The 13,956-nt window shown below is 43.3% G+C and overlaps 1 protein-coding gene across 1 annotated transcript in view; it reads right to left on the bottom strand.

Moving 5' to 3' along the window:
* The window catches only part of LOC143300419 (5-oxoprolinase-like), a 70,765-nt gene that overhangs the window by 30,899 nt on the left and 25,910 nt on the right, over nt 1-13,956 (bottom strand). Inside the window, exons 12-17 of the mRNA XM_076614064.1 lie at nt 12,361-12,473; nt 8,652-8,740; nt 6,279-6,360; nt 5,077-5,214; nt 1,584-1,722; nt 11-123 (exon numbers count right to left, since the gene is read on the bottom strand). Coding sequence (XP_076470179.1) covers nt 11-123; nt 1,584-1,722; nt 5,077-5,214; nt 6,279-6,360; nt 8,652-8,740; nt 12,361-12,473 — 674 coding nt within the window. The remainder of the gene's footprint in view (nt 1-10; nt 124-1,583; nt 1,723-5,076; nt 5,215-6,278; nt 6,361-8,651; nt 8,741-12,360; nt 12,474-13,956) is intronic.

The raw sequence follows: 13,956 nt of genomic DNA, 5'->3' as shown, positions 1-13,956 counted from the left end.
GTTCACTCACCTGTTATTGTCAATGATGATGGCAGGTCCAGGTATAGTGTGACCTGCACCCAGGTTTCCCAACAGGTACACCGGCGTTTCCATGGCACCCCCCTCAAAATAACACTGCACTCTCTGCAACACCATTTAAAAAAAAAATTATATTACTATTATTTATTTATTTATTTTATTTTATTTACTATTTTTTATTTATTTTATTTTATTTTATTTTTCTCAAGGCCTGACAAAGTGCGTTGGGTTACGCTGCTGGTCAGGCATCTGCTTGGCAGATGTGGTGTAGCGTATATGGATTTGTCTGAACGCACTGAAACTGAAACTGCAACACAGGAAGGGGGAAGGTAGGTGGCAGAATGGTTGAGGCGCTTATCTGCCTACACAGTGTCTGTGCGGGTCTGAGTTCAAATCCCGGTCTCGCCCCATGCTCCAAAGTTTGACTGGGAAAATCAAACTGAGCTTCCAGTCATCCAGATGAGACCAAGGTCTCGTAGGGCAGCATGCACTTGGCGCGCTGAAACTGAACTCACAGGCAATGTGAGTGTTGTCCCTCTAGCAAAAATTCTGTCTGAATTTTTTTTTTTATAATTTATTTTATTATTATTATATTATTATTACTACTACTTTTTTTATTTTAATTTTTTTTTAAATAAAATTATTATTAATTTATTTATTTATTTATGTACGCTTATAGTTGACTCCATCAAGTTTTTGCGCCTTATACATATTATTATTATTAGTAGTAGTTCTTTTTTTATGTATTTATCTATTATTTATTCACCCTTTTTTTTTTCTCTCTCTCTCTCTTTATTTCTTTTTTTTTTCCGGCTAAAGGCCTGACTAAGCGTGTTGGGCTACGCTGCTGGTCAGGCATCTGCTTGGCAGATGTGGTGTAACGTATATGGATTTGTCCGAACGCAGTGACGCCTCCTTGAGCTACTGAAACTGAAACTGAAACTGGCAAAAACTTCTGCAGACGATATCTATTCTGATAGGTACACAGCTTATTACTCAAGGCTTGACAAGCTTGTTGGGTTATGCTGCCGATCAGGCCTTCACTTGGCAGATGCGGTGTGGCGTACAAGGATTTGTTTGAACAGTCAAACTGAAACTGCTACACAGAGTCATACACATAGAGAAGTAGTGGCCGAGCGATAACGCCTTGGAAGCGAGAGAATCTGTGGGTGCTGCGGGTTTGAATCCCACATGCGCAAGAATTTTCTCCCTCTCCACTAGACCTTGCATGGTGGTCTGGATGCTAGTCATTCGGATGCGATGATAAACCGAGATTATGCGTGTAGCTTGCGCTTAGCACATGTAAAAGAACCTATGGCAAAAACAGCTGTCCCTGGCAAAGTTTTGTTGTAAAATACTGTTCTAATAAACATTAGTGTGTGTGTGTGTGTGTGTGTGTGTGTGTGTGCGCATTACTGCATGTGTGTGTGTGTGTGTGTGTGTGTATTTCTCTGTGTGTGAATGTGTGTGCGTGTGTGCGTATGTGCGTGTGCACGTTTCACTGTCTAAAATCACTTCAGTAAACGGACGTCAGATTAACGACCAATCACAGAGCAACACAGTACCTTCTCCTCCAACGGAGGGCCCGTTGCTTTCGCCACCTGAACGTCCTCTGCCGCCGATGAGCGGCCGACCCCCCGCACACGCACATCATCCACCGACACCTGTCTGTTCTGCAGCGTGAACCCAAACTCCGTTTTGTACCTGGGATTACAACAACATTAACAGTTCAGTTCATGACAGTTCAGTTCAGCTCAGTGACTCAAGGAGGTGTCACTGTTTTGTACCTGGGATTACAAGATAAGATAAGATAAGAATAACTTTATTATCTCCACCTGGAGAAATTTGGTCAGGTGCATTATCACAACATAGACAAGTAAACAACATGGGGACCATAACTGTAAAAGCCAACAACAGCCCCAACAAATATTACGAAGATACAAATGTAAAAAATATCACATACATCGTTTCATACATACATCCACACACTGCAGGTAATAACTAGTATTCTTAATGTAAAAACAGAAAGAATTAAGAAACATTATTTGAATATAATTATAAACATAGCCTACTATACTGCACATTGATTATAATAGACAGATAAGATAAGAATAAAGATGAATTGCGGAAAACCACAACCAGATAATCAGCACCCCCCGCACCGCACCCCACCCCCCCACCCCACCCCACACACGCAGATAACTTGATCAAACAAGAGTAATAAACATATGTTCTCAAATAAAAGCATTTCACATATTCGCTTTTAAAAACATTGCAATTAATTATTACATCGTAATAACAGTTCAGTTAAATTCAGTGACTCAGTCAAGTGTCACTGTTTTGTACCTGGGATTACAACAAAACAGTTAAGTTCAGTTAAGTTCCGTTATTCAAGGAGGTCTCACCGTTTTATACCTGGGATTACAAGAAAAACAGTTCAGTTCAGGTAAGTTCAGTTATTCAAGGAGGTGTCACTGTTTTGTACCTGGGATTACGACAATAACAGTTCAGTTCAGTTCAGTTATTCAAAGAGGTGTCACCGTTTCATACCTGGGATTTCAACAACAAGAGTTCAGTTCAGTTAAGTTCAGTGACTCAGTGAAGTGTCACTGTTTTGTACCTGGGATTACAAAGGTAACAGTTCAGTTAAGTTTAGTTCAGTTATTCAAGGAGGTGTCACTGTTTTGTACCTGGGATTTCAACAATAACAGTTCAGTTCAGTTAAGTTATTCAAGGAGGTGTCACTGTTTTGTACCTGGGATTTCAACAATAACAGTTCAGTTCAGTTAAGTTATTCAATGAGGTGTCACTCCATTTTGTACCTGGGATTACAACAATAATGGTTCAGTTAAGTTCATTTTCTCAAGGAGGTGTCATTGTTTTGTACCTGGGATTACAACAATAACAGTTCAGTTCAGTGACTCAAGGAGGTGTCACCCTTTTATATCTGGGAATACAACAGTTCAGTTGAGTTCAGCTATTCATTGAGGTGTCACTCCGTTTTGTACCTGGGATTACGACAATAACACTTCAGTTCAGTTAATCAAGTTCAGTGACTCAATGAGGTGTCACCCTTTTGTGCCTGGGATTACAACAATAACAGTTCAGTTCAGTTACTCAAGGAGGCGTCACTGCATTCGGACAAGTCCATATATGCTACACCATTATCTGCTAAGCAGATTCCTGATCAGTAGCTTAACCGAACATGGTTAGTCAAGCCATAAGGGAAATAGAAAAAAGGAATGAAAATAAGATACAAAATTAAAACAAACAGATTAGTGATTAAATTAATGAATTGCTAGATTAAAATAGTAAATAAAAAAACTAAAATAAACAAACAAACAGGTAAATAAATGACATGATTTAAAACACAGGAAACCCCCAAATAATATGATAAACAATGATGATAAAATCATTAAGTAAATGAAAATAAAGTAAGCGTAAATAAACACACACACACACACACACACACACACACACACATTTACCACCAGATGATTGGAGTTTAACGACCTATTGGCGCCTACACCCTTAATTAAAGTCAATTTAGTTTCGGTTGGGATTGTTCTGCTGTTTTCTGGTGCGGCTTGGCAGCTGTTGAAGGTGTCGACTGTAGTGCTTGACAGTTGTACTGTTGGTCGAAGTGGGTTGTTTTTACGGTCCAAACTGGTTGTTGCTACGTGGCAGATGTCAGAGTTGGCGTCGTCTGTGGTGCCAGTGGCACTTGGTGTTGCTTGACAGCTGTTGAAGTTGTTGACTGTAACAGTCGCCAGTTGTATACAGTTGGTCGAATGGGTCTGTAATTACGGTCCGAATTTGCTGATGCTTGCTTGGCATCTGTTGAGCTGTGGTGCCAGTTGTACTGTTGGTTGCAGTGAGGTTGTTTTGTCATTGGAGGAAAGGGTTGCTGCATTGTGAGATCACTCAGGGTAGGTTACGCCATCCGCCGCCCTCCGTCTTCCCAGCACGTGCTCCCCAAGCCGTCTTCAGCGCTACCGGGCAGCCAGTCTTCATGCTCTACCGACGACCCATGACCCCCTGCCAAGTCAGACTCCCCACCGGCGCCAAAAGCAACAGCGATTTCAAACCACCACCGCTGCTCCTACAAGGTTGATTGGCTAAGTTTGCCCCACCCCAAGGCTTGCTTGTGAGAGAAATGGTGGCCGAAATGGTGGCTGAAATTTTTGGATAAAAATTTGGGGAAAATGCAAGTCAGTTAAAAAAAAACAAAAAAACCAACCCACAGTAAATGTATGGAACTGCAGTAATACAAACACAGTACAAAAAGAAATATAATAATGAACTGCATTAAAAATACACTCTTCTAAGTAAAAAACGAAACAAAACGGAAAAACAAACCCCACCCAAACTCCAAGGTTAAAAAAAGTTAAAGGTCCCACTGTCTCACACCGCAAATCGGGGCAGTGAATTGACATCCGCTGCGTCCAGGGCTCGGCATAGGAAGGCAGTGAATTGACATCCACTGTGTCCAGGGCTCAGCATAGGAAGGCAGTGAATTGACATCCACTGCGTCCAGGGCTCGGCACAGGAAGGCAGTGAATTGATATCCACTGCGTCCAGGGCTCGGCATAGGCAGGCGGGCCCCAATCCTCTACGCTGTTTTCACCTTCCAGTGACTGAAGCCTGGTACCCATTCACACCTGGGTGGAATGCAGAAAAATCGGGAGTACAATATGTTTCTCAAGGACATGTCAGAACCGGACCTTGAACCCTGACCACTGGTGAACACTGGATCAGAAGTCCCAACGCCTAACTGATTCAGACATTGTGCCTCCAACTGACTTATTTCAATGATAATGAAAAACAACAACAACAACAAAAAAACACAACAACAGAGAATAGTAGCTTTGAGCTAAATACCCCCTGAAAAAAAGAGTATGACTTCCTACACGACAGGGATAAAAACGGTTAGGCATGTAAAATCCCACTTGTGCATATGAGTGAACGTGGGACAGGATACCTCTATTCTTGCTACAAGAACACACACACACACACACACACACAAGAAAACAACTACAACAACAACAATGCAGCCACCTGTCCAGAAACGCTGCCATGAAATCACCATGGCGACTAGAGGTGGGCGTGGCAGGAAAGGTGTGGGCAGGCACCATGAGGGCACAGTCGGTGCCGTGATAGCGCATGTGGAGATACACCTGAGTGCTGATGCGCTCCCTGAAACACCAGTCAGTTATCATCATCATCATTATCATCATTACTATCGCTGTTGTTGTTGTTGTTATCATCATTATCATTCATCTCCGTTATGACAGACAAGTATAAAAGAAAAGAAAAACGAAACGCTTGTGAATAAAACTGTACATGACAAAAGTCCTTTCATCACACACGCAAAACACATGCATACACTAACACATACATACACACACATGCACAGAGAGAGAGAGAGAGTCACACACACACACACACATACACACTGAGTCATGCATTCACAAACACACACACACACACACAAACAGTCAAGCATTCACACACACACACACACACACAAACAAACACACACACACACATTGAGTCATGCATTCACAGACACACACACACACACACACAAACAGTCAAGCATTCACACACACACACACACACACACACATTGAGTCATGCATTCAAAGACACACACACACTGAGTCAAGCATTCACACACACACGCACACACACACACACGCATACACTAACACACACACACACACACATGCACACACACAAACAAGGCAGAGGAAGCCAAAGAATCTGAGCACACAGATCTGAACCCAACACTTGCTAGTATTTTCCCCCCACTCCACTGGACCTTCAGTGGTGGTCTGGATGCCAGTCATTCGAATGAAATGATAAACCCAAAGTCTGTGTGCAGCATGCACTTGGTGTACATAGAAGAGCCCACTGGAGCAAAAGGGCTGTCCCTGGCAAAATTATGCTGAAAAATCCACTTTGACAGCAACACAAATGCACTTGCAGGCAAAACACACACACACACACACACACAAAATATATATATATATATATATCTAAAAGGGTGGCACTGCACTGTTTCAATGTGCTCTCCCAACTGAGAGCAGCCTCACATGGAGAAATTTGTTATGACAAATTGTAATACAATACAATACAGTACAATACATGAACACACACTAGCACACACACACACACACACACACACACACACACACACACACACACACACACACACACACAAATAAGGCAGAACATACAAGCAGAGGTTTGTGTACCTGGGAAATCCCTGATCAGTCAGTTTGTCCACACACTCTGCCACAAGGTGGTCAGCACGCTGGTCAATTTCACTGAAGTTTTCTGTCGTTTGGATCGAAAGAGAAAACGCAAAGTTAGCCTCTCCACTGAATGCTCTGACAGATATACTTACTTACTTACTGCTCATTGTGACCTTTGCCATACTGGGCAGCAACGAAGAACCGCCGCTAGTTTTGTGGTATATTGACTGAGGGATTATACGTTAAAGAGTGTGTGTGTGTGTGGGCCTCACTGTGTGTGTGTGTGTGTTCGGATTGGGGAGATGAAAAAACAAAAAAAAACAAAAACCTTGCAGTTGGATGAATGATATAACTTCAGTGAAGCGAGGGTCAGTGTTTATGTGTTTCCCTTGAAGCAGATTCTACGGTGTAATGCTTCATTGTTTTTGTTGGAATCAAACAATGTATTTTGTTATATTGTTTACCCAAATGTGAAATGTGATTACATGTTTCTTGACAAATATAAACTTCTCTGCAAGGGGAGAAAAAAAAGAAAAAAAAAAGAACCGCCGCCACTGTTGTCTGTTTTGGGGCCGGTCTCTGAATGGTACCCCAGGTGTGTGCTTCAGGGTCCTGAGTTCTCTCCTTGGAGTGTTCAAGATAGCTTTCCTCCCCTACCTCTTCCTTGTCTTCAGTTTCTCCAGTTTTAGAGTCATGCATGCGTGTGAATGACTGGTGTGAAAGCGCTTAGATTTGTCTCTGTACAAGATTCAGTGCTATATAAATACTATCGTTATTATTATTATTATCATTATTTCTGCGCCATGTGTTCTGTGAGCTTTCCCCTCTCTCTCTCTCTTGTCTACCGTCTGGTGGGTTCAGTGAAGGGCTGTCCGGGTGATGTGACCATGCTCTCTGTTGGCATGACGTGTCCTGTTCATTTCCTCTGCATTCTCATGATGATGGTCTCCTTGTTCTCCTGATATTGCACTGGGCGAGTAGTAGTTGACTGCAGATGGTACTGGGCCGGAAGATTCAAAGGATTCTTCCGATGCTTTTTATGTGGAAGGTTGACAACTTCATTAGATCACTCTGTCATCTTCCGGCATTCTGAGCGATACAGTGGTGTGGAAAGTACACAACTCTGTTACATTCTCAGCTTGGTTTTAACAGAATTCAAAGGATTAAAAATAAAATTGAAAAAAAGAGAGAGAAAAAAAAAGGTTAAAAGCCTGATAGCTTTTTACAGTCGGGCAGTGAATTCATGTCCACTGTGTGTAGGGCTCAGCATAGGAAGTTGGAAAAGAGGAAAAAAAAAGGTTAAAACTCCGATAACTTTTTACAGTCGGGCAGTGAATTCATGTCCACTGTGTGTAGGGCTCAGCATAGGAAGTTGGAAAAGAGAAAAAAAAAGGTTAAAACTCCGATAACTTTTTACAGTTGGGCAGTGAATTCATGTCCACTGTATGTAGGGCTCATGGGAAGTTGGAAAAGAGAAAAGAAAAAAGGTTAAAACTCCGATAACTTTTTACAGTTGGGCAGTGAATTCATGTCCACTGTGTGTAGGGCTCAGCATAGGAAGTTGGAAAAGAGAAAAAAAAAAGGTTAAAACTCCAATAATTTTTTACAGCTGGGTAGTGAATTCATGCCCACTGTGTGCAGGGCTCAGCATTGGAAGTTGGAAAAGAGAAAAAAAAAAAAGGTTAAAACTCCAATAATTTTTTACAGCTGGGTAGTGAATTCATGCCCACTGTGTGCAGGGCTCAGCACTGGAAGGTGGGGCCCAGTCCTCTCTTTCCACTGTTCCATCCTTCCCTGACCAAAGTCAGGTACCCACTCATACCCTGTCTCACACAGAATGAAGTACAAGATCAGCACTCCATGTTATAAATGTATTCACAAATCTGCCCCTTCCTATCTTTGTGGCTGCCTTCACCTCTACACTCCCATCTCGCTCTCTACGATCAGATTTGGATCCACTCTGTTTACGCATACCCAGATTCAAACACTCTGCTGTTGGACACCGTTCTTTCTCTGTCTCTGGACCTTGCATTTGGAATGAACTTCCTCTTTCGCTTCGTCAGGTCTCCACACTCAGCTCTTTAGTTTATAGTTTTAGAGTTATGCATGCGTGTAAATGACAAGTGCGAAAGCGCTTTGATTTGTCTCTGCACAAGATTCAGCGCTATATAAATACCATTATTATTATTATTATTATCATTATTTTGCACAAATTTCTAGTCCAACTGACACCAAGGCCCCGCCCTCCACACAAAAAGAAAAAACACAACAACAAAACAGTGGCACCAACACCACCACCCAAACAAGAAAACGACCTACCCAGTGAAAAACAACAACAAAAAACAAGGAAAAAACACCATCACCATCACCTACCAGGCGAGTAATGAAGGACGCACGGTTCCTGTGCCTCATGCACCACGTCAGCCAGGGCCATGCCGTACGCCGAGAGAATCCCCGCATACCTGCACAGTTTCAGTTTCAGTCTCTCAAGGATGCGTCGCTACCTTTACAGAATATAGACTACAGAATGACGGGCGCAATAGCCGAGTGGTTAAAGCGTTGGACTGTCAATCTGAGGGTCCCGGGTTCGAATCACGGTAATGGCGCCTGGTGGGTAAAGGGTGGAGATTTTTCCGATCTCCCAGGTCAACATATGTGCAGACCTGCTAGTGCCTGAACCCCCTTCGTGTGTATACGCAAGCAGAAGATCAAATAAGCATGTTAAAGATCCTGTAATCCATGTCAGCGTTCGGTGGGTTATGGAAACAAGAACATACCCAGCATGCACACCCCCGAAAACGGAGTATGGCTGCCTACATGGCTGGGTAAAAACGGTCATACACGTAAAAGCCCACTCGTGTGCATACGAGTGAACGCAGAAGAAGAAGAAGAAGAAGACTACAGAATACTTTATTATCTCTCCTTCTTCTGTGTTCAAGGGCTGCAACTCCCTTGTTTACTCCTATGTACTTGAGCAGGCTTTTACATGCATGACCGTACCCCACCATACTCCGTTTTCGGGGATGTGCATGCAGGGTATGTCCTTGTTTCCATAACCCACTGAATGCCATTTACCCACCAGGCCCCGCTACCGAGATTCGAACCCAGAACCCTCAGACTGAAAGTCCAACACTTTAACCACTCGGCTATTGCACCTGTCACTTTATTATCTCAACAAGAGAAATTCATACGTGGTATGAAACAGAAAAAGAATACAAGAAAATCACAGTCATTCAACATGTATTTACATTAAAAAAAACCCACATGTATACATATATATATATATATTTAGATGTCAACCGAGGGCAAACCATCCATACCATCGATAATCACAGTAGACAACAACAACAAAACCATACACACTAAACAGCATCTGCTGAGCAGGAGACTGAGCAGCAGCACAACCCAACACGGCCAGTCAGGCCTTAGTGCATGCACACACACATGTGTGGTTTGTCCGTCGGGATCGACAAGGACCATCTAATCATCCTGGGGGTGGGTGGGTTGGGCTCTGTGGGTGTGCAGATGACTGGTCAGGCCAATCCGCGCCCGGAAGGTTCTGACGCAGTGTGGACAGGGGATGGTGGTGGCTGTCGGGGACTTGCTGGCACTGCTTTTCCTGGCCTGTCTGCGTTACTCTGCTGCAGCGATTCTGTTGGCCTCACAGGATTTGGCGCCTTTGTGGACAGCTGAACGCCACTTTGGTCTGTCCATTGCATTCAGCTCCCATGTGTTGTGGCTGATGTTGAAGGCCTTCAGAGAAGCTTTCAGAGTGTCTTTGAAGCGCTTCTTTTGGCCTCCATGGGACTGCTTGCCATGTTGGAATTTGCCGTACAGCAGTTTCTTGGGAACCAGTGGTCTGACATGCGAACTACATGGCCTGCCCAGTGCATGCACACAAACACACACACACACACACATATATCTATATGAATGTGGAGTGATGGCCTAGAGGTAACGCGTCCGCCTAGGAAGCGAGAGAATCTGAGCGCGCTGGTTCCAATCATGGCTCAGCCGCCGATATTTTCTCCCCCTCCACTAGACCTTGAGTGGTGGTCTGGAAGCTAGTCATTCGGATGAGACGATAGCCAAAGACGTGGAACAAGCTCCCTGATAACCTCCGTCATTCTGATTCCCTTGCATCTTTTAAATCTCGTCTCAAAACTCACCTTTTCCCTCAGCAATAAGTTCAATTGTGGCAGGTCCACTTCCTTTGCGTTAGTTGTGCTTGACTATGTATACATGTATGTGTACATAACTACATGCATGTTTTTGAACGTGTATAGTGTGCATGTGTTTATGTAAGTTTGTGCCTGCCTATGTGTGCGTATGTGTTAGGGTAGCTGTTAGATACACATGTATGTTAAAATGTATTATGCATTGTGTGTGTGTGTGTGTGTGTGTGTGTGTGTGTGTGTGTGTAGTCACATTTTGGTGTGTGTATGTAACATTGATGTAATGTTTTATGTTAACAAAAGCGTTTTTGTAAAGCACCTAGAGCAGATTTCTGGATAGTGTGCTATATAAGTATCCATTATTATTATTATTATTATCCTAGCGTCTAGAATTCTCAGTTGTTGTTTTTGTCCAGTCAAACCTGGGAGAAAGGTCGAGACAAGGATTTGAACACAGACCCCTGATGGACAGTGTATTGAGAGACAAGCGTCTTAACCATCCTGCCACCTTCCCTCTCTGGGAGGGAGTTCACTGAAGCATTGCAGATAATGAGGCATAGAATCACAGCCTTCCGTTTTTTGGGTTTTTTTTTTTCAGAACATCTAGCACGCCTTTCCATGAAATGAAATAGGAAATTTTCTATTTAAAATTACGTTTAAATAACATACTTACCGTGACCCAACTAGTGCAGACTCCGGCAGGGGTCTGACATTCCTGTCCTGTGCAAACTACTATCCGCCTATGCGGAGAAAACGAAAGCAACTACGGCCGATAACCTCCCGGAAGTAGGTAACCTCCCCTTTGTCCCGCTAGCTAGCGCCCTCTTTTTCCGGCAGCCATCATGACTCCTGTTCCTGTGCTCTTCATACGGCTAAGTTTTTTTGGTTTTTTTTTCGTATTTTCTGCCTGTCTGTCATTTGAAGAGACTTAATTATCATGTGGACTCTTTGAAAATCAACCTCCCCAAAGTTTAGGAAGGAACACACCAGTTTTCACTAAAAAAAAAGCACCTGATGGGTGCAACAGCCAAATGGTAAAGCGTTGGACTTTCAATTTGAGCGTCCTGGGTTCAAATATCGGTAACGGCGCCTAGTGGGTAAAGGGTGAAGATTTTCCTGATGTCCCAGGTCAACATATGTCCAGACCTGCTAGTGCCTGAATCCTCTTTGTGTGATTATGCGCACAGAAGATCAAATACGCACGTTAAGGATCCTGTAATCCAAGTAAACACATTCACTGGGTTATGGAAACATGAACATATCCAGCATGCACACCCAGGAAAACAGAGTATGGCTGCCTATGTGGCAGGGTAATCAAACAAAACGGTCATACATGTAAAATGTTACATGTTGAGTGTCTATGTGTGTGTGTGTGTGACTGAAACCTGACTGAATGAGTTTCAGTGTCAGTTTCAGTAGCTCAAGGAGGCGTCACTGCGTTCGGACAAATCCATATACGCTACACCACATCTGCCAAGCAGATGCCTGACCAGCAGAGTAACCCAACGTACTTAGGCCTTGAGGAAAAGGGTAAATAAATAATAGATAAATACATAGAAAAGAACTACTACTACTAATAATAATATGTATAAGGCGCAAAAACTTGATGAAGTCAACTATAAGCGTACATAAATAAATAAACAAATAATAATAATTAAGAAGAAAAAAAAGCGTACATAAATAAATAAATAATTTTTTTTTTTTAAAAGAAAGAAAAAAAAGCAGTGCTGAATGAAACAGGAAATGATTGATGAGAGCTCAATGGCAGCAGTCAGTCACCCCCACTCATGTAGAGACAACCGGTTGTGCAAATGACCCTGTGTACGTTAAGCGCTTAGAGCTTGGGCGTCAGACCGAGGACAGGTGCTGTATAAATAAATAAATATCCATATCCTATCGTACCTCACCTATGAATGAAGACCTGCGTCATGCCCAGGGAGCGGGCAATGGCGCAGGCGTGCTGACCCCCGGCCCCTCCGAAGCACGCCAGGGTGTGGCGCGACGTGTCGTGACCTTTGGCCTGAAATCATGCGGGGATGAGGATGGAAGGAGGTGAGGGAGGTGGGGGGGGGGGGGGTGCCATGCAAAATGATCATGACATGCCTGATCACGCAGACTATGAACACCCAAACACAGATACATACACACACACACACACACACAAAACCCCATGCTTCTTCTTCATCATTATTAATATAAACAAAAAAGTCCCAAAGTCTGTGGCCTTTGTTGCCCTGCTGTCATGGTGACCTCAGTTTTGATACCCTTCCACTTCCATGCTTGGGGGTGAGTCCTGTCAATGTCTTCTGTGTCAGCAGATTCATGGGGGGGGATGGGGGAGGGCTGTTGATGGAAGGATGTGGTGGTGGTCTCCACTCTGGGAGGGACGCTCACTCAGTCTGGTTCCACGACTAAGCCATTATGTCATCAGTAGCGGGCTTAACGGGTGGTGTCCTAAGTATGTTACATCAAAACAGGCACGATTGAACACCACTGAAGTGACTCAATAGCAGTGCAGGATCTCCTCTGGTGTGTGGCCTCCTGGCAACCTAAGATTTAAAGTTCCCTGCAGACTGCTGACATTCACACACCCACACATACACACGCACAGAGAAGTATATACCCACACATACTATCATCGACAGACATTAAACTAAAGAATGAATTGTACACAACCACACATACACACAATCATGCACACACACAAACACATGCACACACACAAACACCTGCACACACTCACACAGGCACACACCCACAGAAATATACACATCCACAACATACAGTGGTGGATAGATGTTAAATAAAAGAATGAACAATACACACCCACACCCACACACATGCACACACACACACACACACACACACATGAACACATGCACATACAAACGCACACCTATGCACTGACAGATTTTGAATGCAATGCAGAGCAAGCTACTACCTCAAACAGCATGGTTCAACAAAATCATTAAAAATCAAAGTACAGTGTGTGTGTGTGTGTGTGCGTGTGTGCATGTGTGTGCGTGCATGTGTGTGCATGCATGTGTGTGTGTGTGTGTGCGTGCATGTGTGTGTGTGTGTGTGCATGTGTGTGCGTGCGTGTGTGTGTGCGCGCGCGCGCATGTGTGCTCTGTGTCTGACTGACATGTTAGTGCAAAACGCTTTGAGAGGTCTGAAACCACTATATAAATGTATTGTAATGTTACCAATATTTTTTTCTTATATTCTATTATGATTCTTATCATTGTTGTTATCATTATCATCATCATCTTCCTCTGTTTTTGAGTTGCTATGCTATACACAGTCAGGGCTGGTGCAGCGACAAACTCTGCAGTTCATCGCAAGGACTCCCCCTACCCAAAAAGTTACGCTTACGCATGTGTTTATGTAAGTTTGTACCTACCTATGTGTGCGTATGTGTTAGGGTAGCTGTTAGATACACATGTATGTTAAAATGTATGTATGCAGTGTGTGTGTGTGTGTGTGTGTGTGCATGTGTATGT

Source organism: Babylonia areolata, chromosome 26 (genome assembly GCF_041734735.1).
Source record: "Babylonia areolata isolate BAREFJ2019XMU chromosome 26, ASM4173473v1, whole genome shotgun sequence".
Lineage (NCBI taxonomy): Eukaryota > Metazoa > Mollusca > Gastropoda > Neogastropoda > Buccinidae > Babylonia > Babylonia areolata.
The sequence above is the reverse complement of the archived record's forward strand: the minus strand, read 5'-3'. Positions and strand labels throughout refer to the sequence as shown.